Source organism: Psammomys obesus, unplaced genomic scaffold (genome assembly GCF_907164565.1).
Source record: "Psammomys obesus unplaced genomic scaffold, mPsaObe1.curated_primary_1811, whole genome shotgun sequence".
Classification (NCBI taxonomy): Eukaryota; Metazoa; Chordata; class Mammalia; order Rodentia; family Muridae; genus Psammomys; species Psammomys obesus.
Window position 1 is genome coordinate 8,361,651 of NW_026586589.1, and position 24,542 is coordinate 8,386,192.

General features: G+C 38.9%; 1 protein-coding gene across 7 annotated transcripts in view; it reads left to right on the forward strand.

Annotated features, from left to right (window-relative positions):
* Window positions 1-24,542, forward strand: part of Ncoa6 (nuclear receptor coactivator 6) — a 68,840-nt gene that overhangs the window by 20,508 nt on the left and 23,790 nt on the right. For 5 of the 7 annotated variants that reach the window (XM_055602358.1, XM_055602361.1, XM_055602365.1 and 2 more), the window contains 6 exons: window positions 2,711-2,990; window positions 6,453-6,608; window positions 10,683-10,805; window positions 18,941-19,069; window positions 19,970-20,821; window positions 22,827-22,973. In XM_055602358.1, coding sequence (XP_055458333.1) covers window positions 2,756-2,990; window positions 6,453-6,608; window positions 10,683-10,805; window positions 18,941-19,069; window positions 19,970-20,821; window positions 22,827-22,973 — 1,642 coding nt within the window. In that variant the 5' untranslated portion in view covers window positions 2,711-2,755. The remainder of the gene's footprint in view (window positions 1-2,710; window positions 2,991-6,452; window positions 6,609-10,682; window positions 10,806-18,940; window positions 19,070-19,969; window positions 20,822-22,826; window positions 22,974-24,542) is intronic. The other 2 variants (XM_055602363.1, XM_055602364.1) reach the window with 2 other exon arrangements.

Sequence of the window (24,542 nt, forward strand, 5' to 3'; positions counted from 1 at the left end):
CTCCCTTTGTGGTCCCTACCTGAGACCTCAAGACAAATAACAGAAGCCCCACCTACCTCTCTTCTGCCCAACTATATGCTGTCTAGTTTCTTTATTGACTAATCAAGAGATAATTGAGAGCAAAATTTACACAGCATTGATTAATGTATGTGACAATGCCCTCTTTAGAACTGCAACCAGATTTTGAGGCCCAAAATTTAGCATCTAAATACACAGAGTACCAGACCAACCCCCAGTAGTGTGTACACCACAATTATGTGGTTCCCACAGAGGCCAGAAGAGGATGACAGATGTCCTGGAAATGAGGTTACAGATAGTTGAAAGCCTCCATCTAGGTTCTGGGAATTGAACCTGGGTTCGAGTCAGTGCTTAACTGCTGAGGTATCTCTCCTCTGATTTATTTCCCAGCATATTATCAGTATATAGCAAACCTACCAGATTTATTTTTATTTGCATGTGTGTTTGTGGGTGTTCATGGAGTCCAGAAGAGACTATCATATCCCCTTGAGCTGGAATTCTAGGCAAGGTCGTCAACCACCTAACATGATAACCAAGCTCCAGTCCTCTCCAAGAGCACTTTACTGCTGACCCATCCTCCTTGCCCTGCTACTGGTTTTCCTATGTTAATTTTGTATCCCTAATGTCTTCTTGAAAGTATTTACCACCTCTAAGAGTTTTCGGGTGAAGTTCTTAGGGTCTTTTAAATATGTGATCATATCTGTAAGTAGGAGTAATTTGACTTCTTTCTTGCTTGTTTGTATACTTTTAATGCACTCTTGGTAAAGAATTCAAGCACTAGTTAGGAATGAAAGGATAACATTATATTATATTATATTATATTATATTATATTATATTATATTATGTTATGTTATGTTATGTTATGTTATGTTATGTTATGTTATGTTATGTTATGTTATATATTTATTATATTAATTATATTTATTATATTATACATATACTTTTCATTCCATCACTCCAGAAGCAGAGGCAGTTGGATCTGTATGAGCTTGAGGCCTAGTCTACATAATGAGTTCCCAAAAAAGGAAACACACAACAAAGAATTCAAGTCTGTAAGAATAAAGGGGGAATATGAGGCTGGAGAATTGCTTAGAATTTAAGAGTACTAGCTATTCTTGCAAAGAAACCAGGTTCAGTTCCTAGCACCCACATGGTAGCTCAAAAACATGGGGTCCTCTGTAAGAGCAGTATGTTCTCTTAACTGCTGAGATGTCTCTCAGCCTCCATATCTTATTTCTGTTTATAAGTGTATGTGCCATCAAGAGGTATAGAGGTAAGGAAACAGCATGTATAAGGTGGTTCTCTCTTTCATCCATGTAGTTTTGGGGCATTTAAGTCATCAGGCTTGGCTGCAAGTGCCGTTTCACACTGAACCATCACCAGGCCACACTGTATGCCCGCCATTTTATTTTTTTAAGTTTATATTCTCTTGGTTCAGTTTTGGTAATTTATGTATTGAGAAAAGTACCCATTCCTTCTAGATTTACAAGTTATTAGAAGTTTTCAAAATATTCCCTAATGATCCTTTGAATTTCACTGATGTAGTATTTCCTTTTTAGTCTATGTAAGTATGTACATACGTGTATACTTACATTTTTGAGACTAAGTCTCTTGTATCCCAGGCTGGCCTTAAACGTTCTTTAGCCAGAAATAATTTTGGACTTCTGAGATCCTCCTGCTTCCACCTTCCATGTGGTGACATTATGGCTGTGCATCACCGTGCCTCCTGTTTTGAACTAATTCTTTGTTTCATTAATCTTCTATATTTTTGTTTTAGCCCATTTGATTAACACCTGTTGTAGCACCTTTTTAATGTTTAAATGTTTATTTATTGTTTGTGTGACTGGGCTTAGTGTGTGTGCATGCGTGTGTGTGTGTGTGTGTGTGTGTGTGTGTGTGTGTGTGTGTATGTTAGAGAAAAATTTGCAGTTTGATTCTCTCTTTCCACCATGTGGATCCCAAGATGAAACTCATCATCAAGCTTGGTAGCAATGGCAGTTACCTGCTAAGTCTTCTCACCAGCCCTCTTATTTTCTGAGACAGTCTCAGTTCACAGGCTTAGAGGCACTGCATTTACTGCTTAATCACCTCACCGGTCTGTTAGGACTTTCCATATACTCATTTTGATTTGGCTTATTATTGTTTTACTAAGATCATGATGTATATAATTAGGTTATTTTTCTTTCAGTTCCTACTTTGAAATGGCTGCTGAATAGCTACACTCTTAGGCAGTTTCAAGTCTTAGTCTTTTCTCCTGCTAAACAATAGGTTTTTTTTAGCCTTAAAATCGTTATTAGTTTTATTTACTTCTAATGTTTATTAGAATTTTTTTAATGTAGCTGGAAAGTAAGTATAGTTATTTTAGAAAGGATTTTCTGGATGCTGTTGTTTGTTTGAGACAAGATTCTAACTGCAGCCGATGGTAGGATGGTAGGATCAAACTTGTGACATTCCTGCTGAGATTATAGGTGTGGACTGTTATATTTAGCTTTATTTCCCTGTGACCCATTGTGTATTTCTCCTAATATTCTAGTCTTACAAAAAAAAAGTAGCAAATAGTATTATGAAAGGAAATTTTATGTAGTAAATAAATTTACATATTTTACAGAAGTACAGATGATGATGTTAAATAGTAATATGTTGAATATATAATAATGTTATAATACTTTGCATCCCCTTTTCTTTTTGCAGGTTTTCTTGCTGTTCACTTTGCATATACTTCTGGAATAATACATCATGGTTTTAGATGACCTTCCAAACTTCGAAGACATCTATACTTCCTTGTGTTCATCAACAATGGGAGATTCAGAGATGGAGTTTGACTCTGGCTTAGAAGATGATGACACAAAAAGTGATAGTATTTTGGAGGATTCCACAATTTTTGTAGCCTTCAAAGGAAATATAGATGATAAAGACTTCAAATGGAAACTGGATGCAATATTAAAAAATGTGCCCAACTTATTACACATGGGTAATTGCTTTAATTTTTGCTTCCTTCTTATTGCTGTTTTGAATAGTTTGCCCTTTCCTTTCATGGTTACTGTCGTTTCTGCAAAGTAAGGAAGGCTGATTTTATGTGCAAAGATAGAACTGAAAGTTGCCTCCTTCCATATTAGCATGTCTGTTATTGTCACCGTTGTTTTTTATATTAATTAATTAACTAATGAACTTACTTATTTTTGTTTCGACACAGGGTTTCTCTGTGTAGCCATGGCTGTCTAGGAACTGACTATAGTCCAGCCTTGGCTCCAACTCAAGAGATCCACCTGTCTCTGTCTCCCAAATGCTGTGACTAGAGACGTGTACCGCCACTGCTCATCTATTTTATTTTTCAGTTTGTGTTTTAGAAAGTCAGGTTTTATTGCTGCAGACTGAGGTTAGAGCCTTATTACATTATGCTTCTTTTTTGTTTTTGGCTGGGTATGTACCATAGTGAATGTGTCCTTCCACCATGCAGGAGCCAAGGATTAAATTTATGTCATCAGACTTTACTCACTGAGCCATCTCACTAGCCCAGATTGTATTTTTGATTCAAAAACATTTTGTCCGCTATTCTCGGGTATGATGGAAATTATTTTCTCCCTAAAGCAGTAATGTAGCCCAGGCTGCCTTTGACATAGTTACCTGCCTGCAACCCTGATTACAAGTTTAGGCTACTTTGCCTAGTTTTAAAAGTTGCTAGTAGAGTATAACTGTAACGTAATTAAACACTTTTCAATTATATTAACATTAAAAGTAGTGTAAACACATCTGTGTAGAGCACGCATAAGTTTCCAGTAATATTCATTTTAAGAAGAAACTTAAATGCCTCTATCCTGTGGAATCAGGATCCAAAGTGTTCGGAGACATGTCTCCAAATGCCATGGAAAAGCATTAAGCTTAAAACTTAGAACAAAAGCTAGATGCGGTGGCACGTTCCTGTAATCCCAGCACTCTGGGAAGCAGACGCAGGCAGATCTCCGAGGCCAGCCTGGTTTGCAAATTGAGTCCAGGACAGCCAAGGCTACACAGAGAAACCCTCTCTCAAAAAAACAAAACAAAACAAAAAATTAGAGTGGATTTTAATGCCTCCTCTGATTTCGCTAGGTAGCCCAAGTTTCTGAGTAGATCACTTTCTCTGGGCCCTGGTTTCCTTACCTGTACGAAAACTTTGACTAACTATTGTCTAACCCTTTTGAAATCTTGTGAGTATATTAAACCCTTTGACCTGAGCAAGTGGCTTGGTTTTTTGTTGTTGTTGTTGTTGTTGTTTTTGTTTTTGTTTTACATTAAAGCAGGTGAATTCCGTGTTAAGTCTTTAGTATCTAGTGGTTTAAGAGCTTAAGTGCTGTGTAGGAACTCTCTTCATAGATAGCTGGATTTTGAGAACGCATATTCCCACATGACCATATAGGAATTTTTTGTTTTTGAGACACAGTTTCTCTGTGTAGCATTGGCTGTCCTGGACTTGCTTTATAGACCAGGCTGTACTTGAACTCACAGTGACTCACTCTGCCTTCCTGAGTGCTGTATAGCTATTTTATTTATATTGAAAAATGTAGTTCGGGTGGTGGCTCACAACTTTAATCCCAGCACTTGGGAGGCAGAGGCAGGTGGATCTTTGAATTCGAGGCCAGCCTGGTCAGCAGAGTGAGTTCCAGGACAACCAAGAATACTCAGAGGAACCTTGTCTCAAGAGGTAGGGGAGGAAGATTAATTGAATAAAGGGTATACACTGTTCAGTTGATCTGGTTTAATAACAAATGGAAATTTATTTTGCCTGGATGCCAGGTAGTTTTTTTTTTTTTTTAATTTACCTCCTTATCTGTAAAATGTAAAATACAAGCAGTATTATTATCTTAGTTAACTTTTTAAATCTTTAATTGTAAAATACATATAGTGGAATTTGCCATCTTCTGCATTTTTATATGTGGATCAGTGACACTTAAATACAATTATAATATTATGCAACAATCACTAGCAGCCATTTCTCTTTTATCCTGTAAGATTAAAATTTGTCCCATTATATAATAACCCCCATTCCCTCCCTACTCTAGCCCTTAGTAAGCACCATTGTACTTCTTACGTGTTTTTTTTTTTAATTTAAAAAATTAGATTTACTTATGTGTATGGGTATTTTGCCTGCATGTATGTAAATGCGCCACATTCATGCAGTCCACGGAGGCCAGAAGAGGGCATCATATCTGCTGGAACTAGAGCTACAAGCCAGTGAATTGCCACTGTGTGCTGGGAATTGAACCTCAATCCTAGGGCAGCCAGTTCTCTAACTCAGCACCCCCCTTCTTTATTTTGACTATATCTACCTTATATAGGCAAAATCATGTATCTTTATGACTGCTTTACTTCATTTAGCATAGTTTTCTCAGTGTTTGTCCATATTGTAGCACATGATAGAATTTCCTTCCCATTTCAGACCAGATATGCCACAGAATCTATGTATATACCATGTTTACCTTCCTTTATCTGTTGCTGCCACTTGGATTACTTCCATGTTTTAGCTGTTGTGACTAATGCTGCTGTAAACATGGAAACACTCTTCCATATCCTGCTTTCAGTTCTTTGGGCTGCATACATAGAAATAAAAATGCTATGTCATACTATTCTGTTCTGTTCTGTTCTGTTCTATTATTCTATTCTACTTGTTTGTTTCTCACCGTATAGTTCTCTTAGCAGTTTGTTCCATTTGTGTATTCCCATCATTAGTGCATAGCAGTCCTCAATTTTCTTTTATCATTGCCAATATCTGCTATATTCTATTTTTATAATAGCCATCCTAATGTGATATGCTTTTTAGCCACTTGAGAGTGCTTTTTAATGCACAAAATCATTAAGAAGTCCAGTGTTTCAGGCCAAGCAGTGGTGGTGCACATCTTTAATCCCAGCACTCAGGAGGCTGAGGCATGTGGATCTCTGTGAGTTTGAGGCCAGCCTGGTCTACAGAGCATATTCCAGGATAGCCAGGGCTACACAGACAAACAGTGTCTCAGAAAAATAAGAAGTCCAGTGTTTTTGTTTTTTTCTTTTGCTACTTGTCCCTTTGCTGCTGTATCCAGGAAATCACTGCCAAATCCAAGGTGGTGAAAGTTTGTCATAAATTTTCTTCTTAGAGTTTTAGGCCTATATATCAGTGTTTGTTCCACTTTTGCATATTATATTAGGTATAACTTCACTCCTTTGCATATGGACACACACTTTTTTCAGAATAAGTTAGCTTTTATATAATCTTAAAACTATGTCCAGAAGTTTGTGACAGTTTTAGAATTGCAGAATGCCAAATGTTTTTCTGTCTTAAAGTAAGCTGTCCTGTCAAATGCATGTTTTCCTCCCTTGCTTTGTTGTGCTTCAGTGGACTTAAAAACAAAATTTTGTTTTGTTGCACATCCTCTAGTGGCTACTAAATTGATAATATTATGCTCTTTCCTTCATGACCAAGAATCCAGCAAGCTAAAGGTACAGAAAGTGGAACCTTGGAACAGTGTGCGAGTCACATTCAACATCCCCCGGGAAGCAGCGGAGCGGTTACGGATCCTGGCCCAGAGCAACAACCAGCAGCTTCGGGATCTGGGAATTCTCTCCGTGCAGATTGAAGGTCCTTTACTTTGCCATGTGCCCATCTGTACCAAAATACAGTTACAACAGTACCCCATATAGTATCTGACACTGTCTTGTCTATTCCTCTGCTATTATGTCTGAGAATCTCAGGCAGCTGTGTATCCTGTGCTTTGTGTTACAGAACCTTAGAATAAAGAGGGTTGAGGATATTGCTGTAGCCCGAAGCTTCATTCCTTTGGCTCTTTTGGCCTTCAGTCTAAAATTTGAATTTTGTTTGTACCTTGCAAGGAACTGACTTGTCTCTTGAAGAATATCTAATTTTAATTGTTTTCCTTTACTGAATAACATTTTTTCTTTGTTCATCTAACAGATTAGGGAGTCCTGAACAGTTCTTTGTGTTTATTGCTGAAGTGACCCTCTGAATGTAAAATATATGCTTACTCTAATACATACATAACATCCAGCTTAAAGCCCTTCTGCTCCTTGCTGTTGCTCACAGAATATAGGCCAAATTCTCCACCATGACCTCATGGCTTGCACAGTCTGAAGTCTGCTTTCCTCTAATAGCCTCATGCTAGTTAATTTCCTTCCCCAGCTCTTTGTTTTCCAGTCTCTTTAGTTTTCATTTGGTTCTTTGAACACAGCTCTCCCTTCTCACAGACCTTCTGCAGTTGCCTTCTGTATGTGGAGTACTGTTCCTATCATTCCCACTCTTCAAGTTAATCTTTTCAGCCTGAAGTCTCTGGCTAATTCAGAGACTATTGCTGTGCTCTTACGCAAGTTCCTTTCTCTCAAGTCATTTACCTCTCACACTTCCCTCATAGCATTTATTTGGTTACTGTTTATTCCTCCATGCGCTGTAAATAAGCTCTGATGGGAAAGGGATCCTGTCTGGTTTTGTTCACTGTTGTCTTTCTGAATTGCCTGGTCCACATTAATCTCTTTAGCATATAGTAGTGTACTTTGCTTTACCGCCTGGTATATAATTATAAATAAAATATGCTCCTTGCTGTTATTTACTCAAAGGAGCTCATGATCTTAATAAGAAGGACAACTTTATGATTCATGTAAACATCAACTATGGGCAAATATACAAGACTTTCTTTTTAAAAATTATTTTTATATATTTTATTTGAGTTGTGTGTGTGTGTGTATGTGTGTTTGTGTAGAGGTCAGAAGATAACCAATGGGGGCTGGAGAGATGGCTCAGAGGTTAAAAGCATTGGCTACTCTTCCAAAGGTCCGGAGTTCAATCCCCAGAAACCACATGGTGGCTCATAGCCATCAATAATGAGGTCTGATGCCCTCTTCTGTCATTTAGGCACACATGTGGGCAGAACGTTGTTTACATAATAAATAAATCTTAAAAAAAAAAAAAAAAGAAGAAGAAGATAACCAATGGCAGCCAGTCATCTTCCTTTACCATGTGGGTCCTGCAGCTCAAATTCAAGTCATTAGGCTTGGAAACAAATGCACTTTCTGAGCTATCTCACTAGCCCTACCTTGTGTTTTAGGACAAAGTTTTTCACTTGGACCTAGGACTTACGAATTAGGCCAGGTTGACTGGCCATTGAACTCCTGTGATCCTCCTGTCTACCCCCGCCTGTGTTGGGATTATAGGTGTAGTCCATATGCTATACCAGGCTTTTTTAAATGGGTGCTAAGAATCATTCAGGTCCTGAGCAATCAATCATGTGACCAACTGAGCTGTCTCCTTAGCCTCCACTTTTTTAAACAAGAAGTGACATTACTTGATGTCATTTCAAGAACTCTTCTGCTTGGGAAGTAGTTCATACCTCTAATCCCAGCTCTCAGGAGGCTGAGATAGGAGGATTGCTTCAAATTTAAAGCCAGCCTTGGCTACAGAGTAGGATCCTGTCTTAAATAAAGATACCTCCTACCCAAAAAGGAACAAAAAACTTCTGCTCAAAGTTTCTTAGCATGTTTAGTCTATTGCTAGCTCCTTCCCAGTGGTAAAAACTGCAAAACCCATGCTCTCTGGCTTTCATCTTGGTTCCTCAAAGCTTGTCAAGAGATTGCTCCTTTACTGGTAGGATGGTGTGCCCTATGGCCAGCCAGTCAGTCCTCTGGCTGGGTTAAATTACTTGCACAGAGAGCTAAATGACAGAACAGGAGAAGGGATCTCCTTCTTTAGCTTCCTACTTCACCTCAGACTGGAAACCAAGATCCTAAGATATGAAAGGAGTTGGAAGATATAGTCCTTTAATACCACAGCAACAGGCTAGCTCTTTTAACTGTCCACGAAATGGAAGTGTCTTCTACGGAAGGTACTATAGTAGTCAGAATTGTGGACCAAGTGCAAGAAGCACTCGGAAACTTGTTTCAGCAGCTGTTTTCCCTTTTTTTTTTTTTTTTTTTTTTTTTGAGACAGGGTTTTTCTGTGTAGCCCTGGCTGTCCTGGAACTAGCAACTAGCTCTGTAGACAAAGCTGACCTCAAACTCATAGAGATCTGCCTGCGTTTGCCTTCCTAGTACTGGGATTAAAGGTGTGCACCACCATCACCTGGCACAGCAGCTGTTTTTCGTTAGACCAAGTAAGATTTAAGTTTTGTTAGAATCTGTTAAATGAAACAATCCTAGTGAATATTACCTACTGGATGAAACTCAAATCAGATAAAATTTTGAGATGGCTCAGCAGCTAAGAACACTTGCTGCTGCTCTTGCCGAAGACCTGGGTTCAGTTTCCAGCACCCACATAGTGGCTCACAACCATCCATAACTCCAGTTTTAGGGGATCCAGCACTCTCTTGTGGCTTCTTTGGATATTGTACACATGTGGTACACATACATACATATTTGGAGGCAAAAGTCCTGACATAAATCTTTTGAAGAAGAGTACAGAAGATATAATGCATTGGCATAGCACATGCTTACCGTGTTCAATGCCCTGGACTCAGTCCCCAGCGTGGCCCATTAAGAACCTATTCAAATGCTATTCTTTGTGGCACAGAGGTAGTTAGAAGAGACTTCTCTACTTGTCACTACTTGACATCTCTACCAGAAATCTGTAGGGTTCTTTTTTGTTTGTTTGTTTTTGTTTTTGAAATAGGATCTTGTATAGCCATAGGCCTCCAACGCTTTATGTAGCCACGTACAACCTTAAACTTCTCATCTTCCCCCCACTCGGAGGTGCTGGGATAACAGGCATGTTCTAACATACTAGGTTTGTGCAGTGCTGTGACCAGGGCCCAGTGCTTTGTTTATACCAGGCAGGACTCTGCTGACTGACTTATATTTGCAATGCCTGGAAACCTTTCTTACAGTGCAGCTATTGAAAGAATATTTGTGATCTTTTTTACAGCTACTATAGAGTCTCTACATCCAAGTATAAGTGTCCCCATACCATCCTGCCTTCTCTCCATATTAAACTTCATATCTCATGTCTTCTGATTATAAACTCCCAGAAGGAAGTCAGGAATTTTGAGTTTCTGACAGTTTCTTCCTGTCTCCTTCCTTCTCTTCTTCCTGTCCCTGCCCACACGCAATCTGTGGGCTAGTTTAAAATAAATGTTCAGAGTTGGGCACAGTGGCACATACCTATAATCCCAGCACTCAGGGAGGCAGAGGCAGGCAGAGCTTTGTAAGTTCTAGGCCAGCCTGGTCTACAAAGCAAGTTCAGGACAGCGAGGGCTACACAGAGAAACCCTGTCTCAGAACAAGACAAAACAAAAAAAAAAAAAAAAAAAAAACAAGAAAGAGAGAAAGAAAGAAAGAAAGAAAGAAAGAAAGAAAGAAAGAAAGAAAGAAAGAAAAAGAAAATAAATGTTCAGACTTTGAACCTCTGTGACACTGAGCATTAATGACTGTAAGAATTGATTATGGTCTCCTCACGCTTGCTCAGATGGAACAAGCTATGTAGGTTAGGATTTTAGTTTCCTTTTGGAGTAGAGGCTGGAAAGTCATGAGCTCAGAGCCAGACTGAGCTATATAATACCAGATTAGGGTTAGGGTTATAATACTAGCTATTCCTTTTGCAGTGGTAAATAGTATAATTCTTCAAAAACAAAAAGGTAGTTCTTATGTAACTGTAAATTAAATTTGCGTCTTATGCTGGCTATTTTCTATTTTAAAACTTTACTGTCATTTTTAGGGGAAGGTGCTATCAACCTAGCTTTGGGTCAGAACCGAAGTCAAGATGTGAGAATGAATGGACCCATGGCATCTGGAAATTCTGTTAGGATGGAGACAGGATTTCCCATGGCAAGTGGTCCAGGTGAGTTCTTCTACTCATTTGTGTGACATTTTACCAGTTTTCTTTTGGGGGCTTGATTTCTTAAGGTAATCAGGTAATCTCTTAAGTCTTTTCATATAGATGAGGTGTACAGCAAACCCACTTTTCTCAGGAAGTTTAAGGTAACAAAGCGTAAGGCTATGGTCTGAATGGTCTTTGGCTTAAATCTGATGAACACTGAGTCATAGAGTAAACATTTATTAAGTACTTAGTATATGATAAGACGTATGCTAAGTCTTAGAAATAAAAAGAAGTTATACATTTTCCACTCTCTAAATAATTAGTAGAGAATGTGGCTTTCCACGTTGAACTTTCTCTGGGTCTGAGGATCTTTAAGCACAGAGTTCCTGTGTCTCACGTGGACTCTTCATATATGTGGGATAACGTGTTTCTGTGTATTAGAACTTGAGGGAGTTGGTTGGAAGTGGTGGACATCATTGCTATCTCATTACTTCTCATCACTCCAGAGGCTAAGGCAGAATGATCTCATGTGCATAGTGGGAGGAAGAGCTTAGAAAGGTTCAAGTGCTTCACTTCCTTCCTAGTAGTCCCAGGGTTTCTCCTTTAAAGACTAGACTCCGTATTCTATGATTCACAAGCTACGAAGTTGTGGGATTTGTCCCAAGTCAAGTAGAAATGGGTTTATGTCCAGATGTCCTCACTCTCAGTTCCGTGATTTTTTTTTCACCGTGCTAGTGGCATTGAAACCTTAGAAGTTAAGGAGTCATTATTCAAATAAAACAGAAAGGCATAACTGCTGTGCTTGAAGAGGAGTAGGAGCCTGAAACTGTACACAGTCTATTGCTTCATCCCTGGCGACCATGGTACTGTTTGAAAAAAACACAGCAGGAGTGGCTGTATGGATAGCTTGGTGGTCGAGTGCACTTGTTCTTGTAGAGGTTAGTGGGTTTCATTTCCAGCAACCACATGGTGTCTCACAGTCATCTATAACTCCAGGGGATCTGGAGTTTCAGGGGATCTGATGCCCTCTTCTGATTTCGACAGGCACATACTTGGTGTACAGACATACCCACAGTCAAAACATTCATACACGTAAAATACATTGTTTTTTTCTTACTGCAGAAAGATAGAGTAACTCCATTTATAAAAGGATGTTCTGAACTGTAAGCAAGAACTTGGCATAGCCAGGCATAGTAGTGCATGCTTTAAATCCCACTTCAGAGGCAAAGGCGGGAGACCTCTGTGAGTTCGAGGCTAGCTTGGTCTACATAGTTTCAAACAGCCAGTAGAGAGATCCTATCTTAAAATACCAAAACTAAAAACTAAAGGATTTGGCACAGAATTTAAATTAGGTTTTTACACTGCCCATGTATTCAAGTTATGTTTCAAGCAATTAGTATGTACTTTTCTTTCCCTGAAATATAATGAACATATTTCATCTTTGTCTTTATGAATGAGGTGAGGAGACCTGCAGTCTTTGGAGCATCTGCTTGATAGTAGGCGAGCACTCTGATAAAGCAAGCATTTCTTAACTTCTACACACACGCATGGGCAGCAGTCTACTGTTGACCTACATCTCTATTTACAGCCCCCAAGATCTGTTTTATAAAATCTGTCACAGTCTATGCTGTTGGATTGATAGGAAGTGCCATATAATTAATGAAAAACATCTAACCAGGTAACTTATGTATAGACCTGGTCTCCATACAGCTCTGAGCAAGTGTATGGCAGTTTGATAAGAAATCATAGGTGGTACCATTGCCACTGCTGAACGAGTGAAGGTCAGAAGACCCTAGCTGCCTTACATGTAATTAGTGAAGAAATAAATAGACCTGACATGAAAGTCAGGGAATCTGGGTTCTGATTTCAACTTTTACCCTCAAGCATTGATATTTTCTGGTTATAGGTGACCATAAACATCTTAAATTGTATTCCGGAAACAATATTAGAGATCCCATCTAGTCTTGAAATGTTAAGACACTTGTTAAACTGTTGCCAGCACACTGATTGCAACATCTAGTATCTGGCCAGTGTTACAGTGCTATAAATTCATTATTACATAGAAAACTTTGAAACATTAGGTTGTAATTAGGTTAAATTGGTATTTATTGGAGGGTACTAATTGTGATCATTTATAACACAAAATACCAGGACAGATCAATTAGTGATGATTTGTAGTCTCCATGGCATTTTAACCTCCAGATATTTCTTTACACGAACTATATTTTAAGATTCCCAAACCTTAATGGATGCAAATGAAGTCTAATAGTTGGTTAAATTAAGTAGAGAAATCTTCCTAGGGAAAGAAATGTTATATTTCCTCAGAAACAGTATTAAGTAACTTTAGAATTATCTAGAACATCTTAATTTATCAATTAATCTCAGCACTACTTTCTTCTTTTAGCATTGACAATAGAAAGCAACTAAATCTAAATTTATAGCCATTTTTTTTTCATGCCCTTAGAGGACCCTGAGGCTTGTATGGATACCATAGTAATCATTTAATCAAAGGGTTCTTGGCTGTTGGTATCTGGGGCCAATGATTCTTTGCCATGGGTAGTTGCTTGTACATTGACGTATATTTAGTAGCATCTTGGACTTTACCCACCAGATGTTAGTACTACCACTGTGCATCTCTTTCTTCTAATTGTGCCAACTAAAGATATCTCTGGATATGACCAAATTTCCCCTGGGGATTACCTTCACTGAGAACCACAGAGCAAATTCCCATGTAGTACCAGAAATGCATGTTACCACCGAGCATGTAGTCAGTGTGTATTAGAAATTTTCTGGGAATAAGAAGCTCATTGTGAGGCTAGCGGCACTCAGGAAGCAGAGGCAGATGAATCTCTGTGAGTTCTATGGCTGCTAACACAGAGAAACCCTGTCTAAAAAAGAAAAGGAAAGGAAAGGAAAGAAAGACAGAAGGAAGGAAGGGAGGGAGGAAGAAAGGAAGGAAGAAAGAAAGAAAGGAAGGAAGGAAAGGGAAAAGAAAGGGAAGGGAAAAGGAAGGGAAGAGAAGGAAAAAAGAAAGGGAAGGAAAGGAAGAAAGAAACTCACGATCAAGAAATCTATTCTTCGGGTCATGAAAGTGTTCTTTTGTTTGTTTGATTGGTTGGTTGGTTTTGTTTTTATTGAGGTCCTCACTGTGTAGATCTTACTAGAACTTGCTATGTAGACAAGGCTAACTTGCTACTATCCTCCTGCTTTTTTATCTTCTGAGTGTTGGGGTTTCAAGTGCACCACCATACCACCATCTTTGAAAATGGGGTGGGATTCCACAGAAGTAGATCTGGCTTCAACATGGAACTGTTTATCTGGTTATCTTCTCTAACTAGAAAACTCCTAAAAGTTTTAATGTATAGCTGAGATTTTAAGCACTAAAAGAACTTCCCAGAGAAAAATCCAAGTTAAATATGAAAATTTAAATAGTGATGAACAACTGGTGTTGAAGCACAAGACTTTGTAGTTCCAGCAGTCAAGACCATGTCAAGACCAGTCTGAGCTCCATATCAAGATCGTGTCTTTGATGGGGAGAAAAGGGAGGAAGGAACAAAACATTTTAAAAAAAATTATGGAGACTCTGAATAGCCAAGTGATTTGGGTTGCCAGGAAGGCTACACGAAGAATGAATAAAAAAAAAAAAAAATCCCTATGAAGCCAGACTTTGCAGTGAAAGGTGGACTCTAAAAGTGTTAGTTACTTTGATACAAGGAAGCTTGTAGATTTCTACCTTTCTTGGTCTGTGCTCTGTGGAGGCTAGAGGTTTGGGAGTTGTCTTCTGACCATTTGAATATTGAACATATATTAATAAAATGACCTGGAACAGCTAACCTGTCATTAACATTAAGTGGTTCGATGGATGAATCCACTGATGCTTTGAGAGGAGCACATTCTCCCCAGGCCATATGGACTTTCAGTTACAACTTATTATAATAAACAAGTTTGCACTAAATTAATGAATTTTAGGGTTAAACTTCCATTTTTCAGAATTTTAGATAATAGGAATATTAGTGTGTTTAAAATTACAAAAACCATATGAAAAAGAATTATTAATAGAATATAAATGTTTGGAGGTGGAACAGAACTTACAAAAACTTTAAAGGCATCAAATGAATAATTTATTTAGCAAATTAGAAATAGTTGGACTTGAAGGAGAATTTGAAGAAATCACCCAGAATACAGGAGAAAGAAATAGTGGAAATAATAAAAGCAGTCAAAAGACTTGAAGGATAAAATAAGGTTTACCAAGTTTTTTAAAAGAGCTCCAAAAACCTGGGTGTGGTAGCCCACACTTTTATTCCCAGCACTCAGGGAGAAAGAGACAAGTGGATCTCTGTGAGGCAGAGGCCAGCTTGGTCTACAAAGTGAGTCCGAGTTCAGGACAGCCAAGGCTACACAGAGAAACAAAAAGGCAAGAGGAACTACTGACCATGTGTACAGGGAGGGTGTGTCCATAAACCCTGTGGAGTGTCCCTTTGGAGGCTCTAACCACCAGCACATTGGAAAACCCTCCACTTTCCAAAGAGCTGCCCCTGCTGGGCACACAGCTGGTCTCATTGTTGCCCGCTGGACTGGGCAACATATGAAACCAAAACAGCAAGAGAAAGAATGCTAGAACTCACGGGCCCAGTGAAGTTTCTCCTTGGGCAAAAGGAGGGGGGGCAGCATTTACTATTAACTGAGCTTTGCTAATTGAATTGCTCAAGGATGCATTTTAGGAAGAAGAAAGTTGTACCTAAGATGAAGAAATAAGGTCTAAAAAGGAATGGTGAGCTAATGATTGGTAAACACAGGAAAACCAACATTAGATTTACTGAATAATAATGACAGTCAGATATTGTAGGTACAGTCTAAGGCAGATTTGCCTTTTGACACTTTAAAGATATCTTTGATACTTTAAAGATATTAAAATAATAGATTGTACAACTTTAAGCAAGTAATAGAATGGTAGAAAGGAAAGGTATGATGAAAAAAATTCAATAAAGTTTAGGGAAAATAGGATAGGATAGCATAGGGAGAAAAAAAATAATACAAGTGATAGAGTAAATGATAAATCAGAATGTATCAGTAATTAGCAATAAAAATTGATTGTGAACACTAATAACAGCTGTGTACTATTTGTAGAACTGTAAAAATATAAAAACTCATAAGGTTCAAAGTTAAAAATAACATTAAGGCCAGGTATGTTGGTACATGCCTTTAATGTAATCCCAGTACTCGGGGGTGGGGGAAGGAGCAGAGGCAGTTGGATTTCTGTGAGATTGAGGCCAGCCTTGTCTACAAAGTGAGTCCAGGACAGCCTGTCTCAAAACCTTGTCTTGAAAAGAATAATAAGATTAAGCCAGCCAGGTAAATGGTAACCGAAAAAAAAAGTATAATTTGTTTGTTTCCCTAAATGCTGGGATTACAGGCATCTGCCACCACACCAGGCTAAAAAAGGTATAATTTTTTTAATCAGACAATTAAATGAAAAGGTTAAGACCGGTCATGGTAGTGGATGCCTTTAATCCTAGCCCTGGGGAGGCTGAGACAGGTGAGTCTCCCTGAGTTTGAGGTTAACCTGGTCTATAAAGCAAGTTCCAGGACAGCAAGGGATACATAGTGAGACCCTATCTCAAAAAAGAAAAGAAAACAAAAAAGGATATAATTTGGGCATGGTGGTACTTGCCTGTAATTCTCTCTACTTAGTATTTACTTAGGATGATCTCAAGCACAAGGTCTAGTGACTGCATACCAAATTGAAGTCCTGCTGGAGCAATTTAGACTCTGTCTCAGAATGTAAAAAGTTACACATGTAGCTTGGTACTAGAGTGCTTGTCTAGGATATGCAAAGGCTAGAGTTTATTTAGTCTCTAGACCATAAATAACAACAATAAATGATAAAAATCACATAAATGAAAAAGACCATTTTATATAACAGGAGAAATTCAAGAATATAGCTAAGTTTTTACATACCTAGCAACTTGGCCTCTGAATTTATAAAAATTACATGGAGATACTGAGTATTGGAGATTTTAATATCTGTTAGTAATTGATGAATCAAACTTACAAAAATCAATAAGGACAGAAAAGTTTGAATGACATAGTTTTATATAATGTTTTATAAGTTTTTAATAAAAGAGCCTAGCCTGGTGGCATGCACCTTTAATTTTAGCACTTAGAAAGCAGATGGATCTCTGAGGTCAAGGCCAGTCAAGGCTACATAGATTATCATCCCGCAGCCCCTCAAAGCTTTATATAATAAACATCTATATAAGCTATTAATCTTAATTCCAAAGTTCTTAATGTTTTCAAGCATAAATGGAATATTTATATGAGTTGACTATGTTTTCAAAAGCAAGGGGTTTTTGTTTGTTTGTTTGTTTGTTTTTATTATTTATACAATATTCTGCCTGCATGTATGCCTGCATTGCCAGAAAAGGGCACCAGATCTCATAGATGGTTATGAGCCACCGTGTGGTTACTAGGAATTGAACTCAGAACATTTGGAAGAACAACCCATGGTCTTAACCTCTGAGCCATCTCTGCAGCCCTCAAAAGCAAGTTTTAATAAATACCATGTAACGATGTTCCATCAATTCTATGTCTAATCATAATGTACCTAAGTGGCAACATAATATATAACCAAAATACCACATATTTTCAAAAATTTAGAAATATATTATAAATGCCTTATGATTTGAAAAGGTAATCATGATGGAAGTTGAAAAGTCTTTAGCATTTTATTAGTGTGTGGTAGTGAGGATATTATGTACAGTCAAATTTTGTGAAATACATCCATTATGGAAGTTGGAAGGAAAGCTTCTGGTGTCAGTGGTGAACACCAACCAAAAGCTAACCAGCTAAGTGCTTGACGTAAGAATTGGGAAAAATGGTGGTGCACACATTTAATCCCAGCACTCAGGGGGCAGAGGTGGGCTGTGAGTTTGAGGCCAGCCAGGTCTATGTAGCAAGGTCTAGGCCAGCTAAAGCTACATAATGAGACCCTGTCTCAAAACAAACAAACAGATAAAACCCAATTTTTTTTATAAAAAGGAATTGAGAATAATAATAAAATAAGAAAAAATAATAGAGAACAGCAATAAGCGAAATGAAAACTATAATTAAGGAGCAACACCAAAATATTTCTTTATAAAGAACAGCTAAGCTGGTGGGTGGCTCAGCTGCTAGAGGGTTTACCTAGAAGTACAAAGCCTGGGTTCAGTCTCAAACACTGCATAATACCCAACCTAGTAATGCATTTGTGTAAGCTGAGCACTTGAGAAGTGGAGACAGGAGGATTCAGAGTTGGGTCATTTTCAGCTACATGGTAAGTTTGATACCAGCCTAGGCAAATGCACGACCCTGACTCAAATAAATGAATAATTCTTTTAAGAAAAAGACAACTATGAGTGATTTTTAAAATATGAAGAGTTTAAAGAAACATATTCTTAGTGGATAAATATTATACTATGTGAGCTATTTCTAAATATTTAAAAGAGACTAGAAGAGCCAGGTTTGGTGGCACACATCTGTAATCTCAGCACTTGGGGAGGCAGAGGCAGACATATCTCTGAGTTCCAGGTAGTCCAGGTCAGCCAAGGCTACATAGAGAAACTCTGTCTCGAAAAACCAAACCAAACAAAAACAAAAGAGACTAGAGTTAGCAGTACACACCTGTGATCCCAGCACTCCAGAGGCTAAGGGAGGAATGTTGCCATGAGTTTGAGGCCAGCCTGTGCTAAGTAACAAACAAGACCCTGTCTCAAAGACAGAAGGGATAGAGAGATTACTCAAGCAGTTGAGAATGCCTGCTCTGGAGAGCGCAGCTTCATTGTCCAGCACCCATGTAGTAGCTCACAGCCATCCATAACTAGTTCCAGGAAATCCAGCACTTCTTCTGGTCTCCACAAATCTAGGCATATAAGGGATGTACACACATACACAGGCAAAACATAGTATTTCTAAAACATGTCATTAAAAATAAAAATTGTCAGCTGAGTATGGTGCCTCACACCTGTAAAAATCTCAGCTTTTCCTGAAGCAATTACCATGAGTTCCGGACAAGTCTGGTCATTAGAGTAAGATCTTGTCTACACACATACACACACACACACACACACACACCAACTTCAGAATGTTATTCTAGGTTTGTTTGTTTGTTTTCCTTCTAGGACTAATAAGAATGACGAGCCCTGCCACTGTTATGATGCCCCAGGGCGGGAACATGTCATCTGCTATGATGGCACCAGGCCCCAATCCAGAACTGCAGCCCAGGACTCCTCGCCCTGCTTCTCAGTCAGGTAGTGTCTTCCAGTTGTTGAGAGTTAAGAGGTTGGAACTACTTACAGGTATCATTGAGATTTAGCCACTGAGGCTGAATTCCTGACTGCTCAGCCCCGAGGTCTATCATGAATTCTCACAGCTAAATGTCAACATTTCTTCTCAGAATTTCGTGTTATTTTATTAGCTGTGCTCCAACATTTCCAAGAAGTATGCTGTCTAGTTAGGGTTCCTATCTGAAAAGAGACTATGACCATGGCAACTCTTTCGAAGGAAAGCATTTAATTGGGTCTGGCTTATAGGTTCTGAGGTTTTGTCCATTATCATCATGGCGGGAAGCAGGGCAGCAGGCAGGCAGACGTGGTGCTGGAGAAGGAGCTGAGAGTCCTGTATCTGGATCAATAAGCAGCAGGAAGAGAACATGACACCCTTCCTCCAACGAGGCCACTGTTAGGCTATAGAGCCCATTTTCATTCAAATCACCACATATACCCTGGCATACTTAGTCCTATAAGATACATCATGACAGAATTTTGAAGTCATCTGAATTTGGTAAATGTTTCATAAGTTAACATTGACAGCACGGTGTTTCCTTCAGTAAAGAAGAAACTTGTCTGAAATCATTGGGTCTAGCATTTCCCAAACTTAGATGACTATTTTATTTTGTTGTTCTTTAACAGTAATTGCCCAGAATAAAATTTTGAAAATGTTGTTGTCTGTATTTTATGTTGGGTACTCCATGGCACTAATGAGCTATAAGCTATCTTTAAGGCAGGATTCATCTTTATATCTGTTGGTATGCTGTTGGTACTTAGAAGATACTAATGAACATGATAATATCAGTGGTACCAGCAGATCCAAGCCAGTTGGCTAAGATCTGGGTTGTGATACGTTAGTTATTGTTCACAATCTTTAAACAGATGCAATGGATCCACTTCTCTCTGGACTCCATGTACAACAACAGAGTCATCCCTCAGGAGCTTTACCTCCACCACATCACCCAATGCAGCCTGTTCCTGTGAACAGACAAATGAACCCAGCTAATTTTCCCCAGCTGCAGCAGCAGCAGCAGCAACAACAGCAGCAGCAGCAGCAACAGTTGCAGACAAGACCTCCACAGCAACATCAGCAGCAACAGCCACAGGGGATTCGACCACAGTTTACTGCTCCAACTCAGGTGCCTGTTCCTCCAGGCTGGAACCAGCTGCCTTCTGGAGCCCTGCAGCCTCCGCCAGCCCAGGGCGCTCTGGGCACAATGACTACAAATCAAGGGTGGAAGAAGGCTCCCTTGCCTAGCCCAATGCAACAGCAACTTCAAGCAAGGCCTGCCTTAGCCACGGTACAGACACCTTCGCACCCTCCCCCCCCTTATCCCTTCGGCAGCCAACAAGCTTCACAAGCCCATACAAACTTTCCTCAGATGAACAACCCAGGCCAGTTCACAGCTCCTCAGATGAAGAGCTTGCAGGGAGGGCCTTCCAGGGTCCCAACACCCCTGCAACAGCCCCACCTCACCAACAAGTCTCCTGCCTCCTCACCCTCCTCCTTCCAGCAGGGATCCCCTGCATCCTCCCCAACGGTTAACCAAACTCAGCAGCAGATGGGACCAAGGCCACCTCAAAATAACCCACTTACCCAGGGATTTCAACAGCCTGTCAGCTCTCCAGGTCGGAATCCTATGGTTCAACAGGGAAATGTGCCACCTAACTTCATGGTGATGCAGCAGCAACCACCAAACCAGGGGCCACAGAGTTTACATCCAGGCCTAGGAGGTGAGGAACGCTGAAGCTATTTGTGTTGGTAAATTTACTGGAGATAGAGTTGAGAAGAATGTCAGTTTTTAGTGTTTGTGGAGGGAGTAAAACAAGGATGTAATCATTTGGTTTTGTAATACAGTGATGACACTTGATAGAACTTAGTTAACTTAATGCATTTTTATCCAGAGAACTAGCTTATATTTAACCAGTAAGATGTTATATAGAATACCAAGATAAAAATGCAGGTAAAAATGAAAATAGAGATGTTCATTTTTTTTTTCAGAATATTTTTGTTTAGTCTTGTAGTCGTAAATTAAAATGTCCAGACCAAACATGTATTTATTAATAATTTAAACTTCTCATTTGTTGAAGGATTAAGGTTATATAGTTGAGCAAAAATGAAAAGATAAGTACAGGATTTTATTGGGGAAAATGCCCTTCTACTTACCAATTTTGATAATCCTAGTTAGTAAAATAGTAAGCATGGTTTTTTAAAGTTTGACTAAAGTATTAGAGGGGACTAAGTTCAAAAATCATTACTTTTATAGTTTTATAATGCCAATGCCTGCTCCTTAGAGAGGGAATTCCACTAGTTATACCTAAAGGAGATTTATTTATTTATTTTGTAAGGTGCCTCTTGTATGAAGAAAAAGCAATGGAGCTTAATGTGTGAGAGGTAAAACGATTACAGTAAAACTTATCCATCTCCATGTTTATTATTTATTCTTATTAATCATTGATCTAGTGCACATGACTGTGCTTGGAGCTTTTCAGTAAGGTGTAGAGAGTGTCAGTAAATTGTCATCTGATAAGCATATTTCCCACCAAAAGACACCCATTGCCTCCCCAGAAAAAAACCCTTGCATCTTCAATGCAACATAGCAAAGGCATGCTCCCATGGTTTCTGGTGAAATTAAGTTGCTCATCAGCCCTTTCACTCTCTTACAATTGATTTTGCTGAAATGTGGGCTCTAATATTTGAGTTCTAAGACATTTTAGAAAATATGAGAACGTCTGTGCTCCAAACTTGACTGTTCAGGGCTTCTAGCCCTAGATCAGTGGAATCTGGGTAGTCCCTTCTGCAGACATGATTACTGATTTAGTTACAATGAACGCATGGACATGGGGACTTGTTGCTGCTAATGGAAGGACAAATAGATATTTGTCTACAAAGAGTTTTTCAGGGAATTGAAAATTTGGCCCTAATAAACAAATTTTAAGTGAGCTTTAGGTATTGTTGATTTCATAGAGCAGTTGATATGCTCACCTAGGTGATCTGGCCACATCAGGACCTGCGGTACACACGAGTGGATCTGAGATTCTCTTTATTGCAAACTTGTTTTGTGAAATTAGGCCCTCCTAAAAGGATGTAAACTTGAGTAAGATTACATCAGAGAATGGTTTCTGATACGGTAGCTATCCAAGTTGCAGCAAATATTAGGAGACAAAGGCATAAGTTGATACAGCCTCACTTTGAAGCTCCTGTGAATTCTTGTCTCTTCCAAAGAGACAAGCACAACACTGGAGGGAGGGAGACTGTTCTGCAAAGATTGTCATCCATTTCCCTCAAAGAAAAAATTACCCATGTGTCCTTAATCAGGACCAACTTTTTCTCTTAGAGTATTGCATATCCGTTTGTTTGAATGAGAGAATTTAGGATATCCCTTTGGTGCCTGTGTTACAGTATATAAGTATTGGGAGTCCACTGTACTACAGAGAAAATCTTGCTGTGGTATGGCCTCAGATCACATGTAGGGAGCAGACTGCCATTTTTTCCTTGGCATGTTCTAAGTGTAAATTTTTTTAGTATTTCTTTTTTGTTTTGACAGTGCTCATGTAAGGGACTGTGTTGATTTTTTTAACCATCTTTCCCAACCTTATTATTAAAGATCCTACCAGTGTGACAGAGAGAGCTAAGCCAGTGGCAACTTCATGCAGCTCATCCTTCCTTATTCATCCCATATCTCAGCAAGAGTATAGATCTGCTAGGTAACTGCCTTACTCGTTGTTTTCTGTTAAGGAATGCCTAAACGCCTCCCACCTGGCTTCTCAGCAGGACAGGCCAATCCGAACTTTATGCAAGGTCAGGTGCCTTCCACCACAGCAGCTACCCCTGGGAACTCAGGAGCCCTTCAGCTGCAAGCAAATCAAAATGTCCAGCATACAGGTTTGTTTACTTTGATTTAGCCACATGTTCTGAGCATTGAGTAGGTGGTAAATACCTTGAAAGACAATAGATGCATACAAATTAACAAGTCCTGGTCTTTCTCTTTTATCTCAAACACACAGATAATCTTTGGGGACGATGACTGAAATACGGAAAATAAGTTAATTTCTCAAGAATCAGGAAACAACTTAGCAAAGGAAAGGAAACCATTTAGAGCAGAAAGTCACACATTCATGCACATGTGTGTGCATACACATGTGTTTGTTTGTGTCTGTGTATGCACACACATATACACATTTCCATTACTTTCTATAAAGGGCCAAATAGTAAATAGCTTAGGTCATTTGGTCTGTAATGCAACTATTCAGTCTGCTTAGTGAGGGAACAGTCCTCCAAGTCCTATCCTGTTTCCAAAACATCCATGGCATGACTGGCTGACCCCTGGATTAGAGCTTGCTCAGACAAAAGGCATTTCTGGGAAAGGAAACAATAATTCACAGGTACATAGGTATATGGCATGTTTGAACATCTGCAGCTTTCAAAATCTTTGTATAGTAGTATTAGCTTCAGTTATGCTGGATATCTAAATTCAGGTGCACTGTGGCATTTTCCCAATTTAAACAGTACCAACCGTATAGTATATATAATAAAGTTTGGAGAGGAAATAACAGTGGATTAGCTGGTAAGTATTCCTTGAAGCAGTTTTGTAAGCCCGTATTTCATGTTTCTGGGTTTCTTCTGGTTGCTTAAGAACTAAATCTTTTTGCTCTTTCTCATTGAAGTCATTTGAACTTAGTTTAAATGTTTCTGGATTCCAACTTTCATTGTAAATTGCTTAAAGAATGGGAAAAATTCTATAGCCGTCAAGTTAGCAGGTTAAAGGGTTTGGTTGTTCTGGCTGTCCTTATCAATGGGCATATTTGCCTATATACATAACACATGCACACACCACATCACTCACATTCATATACAATAATATATATATATATATATATATATATATATATATATTTTTTTTTTTTTTTAAAGAAATAAAGAATGGGAGCTGGAGAGATGGCTCAGTGGTTAAGAGCACTGGCTGTTCTTCCAGAGGACCTGAGTTTTCAGTTCCCAGCAACCACATGGTAATTTGTAATAGAATCTGATTTCCTCTTCTGGTGTGTATGAAAACAGAGCATTTGTATACATAAAATAAATAAATCTTTTTAAAAGGAAATAAAGAATGAGGGACAAGAGAGATGGCTCATTGTTTCAAAGGCTTTCTGCTCTTCCAGAGAACCTATGTTCAGTTCTCAGCATCCATATCAGTGGTTCATAACTACCTGTAATTCTGGCTTCTGGATCTGATACCCTCCTCAGGCTCCATGGGCACTCATACACATTGGCATTGATACAAACACATAAATAAAATTAAAAATAAAAAAAAGAAGATACCTAACATGGTACACATGCCTTTAATTTCAGCACTCAGGAGGCAGAGGTGGGAGGATCTCACCTCTGGTCTACATAGTGAGTTCCGGGGCAGCCAGGGCTACACAGAGAGACCCTGTCTCAAAAAAGGGTGGAGTG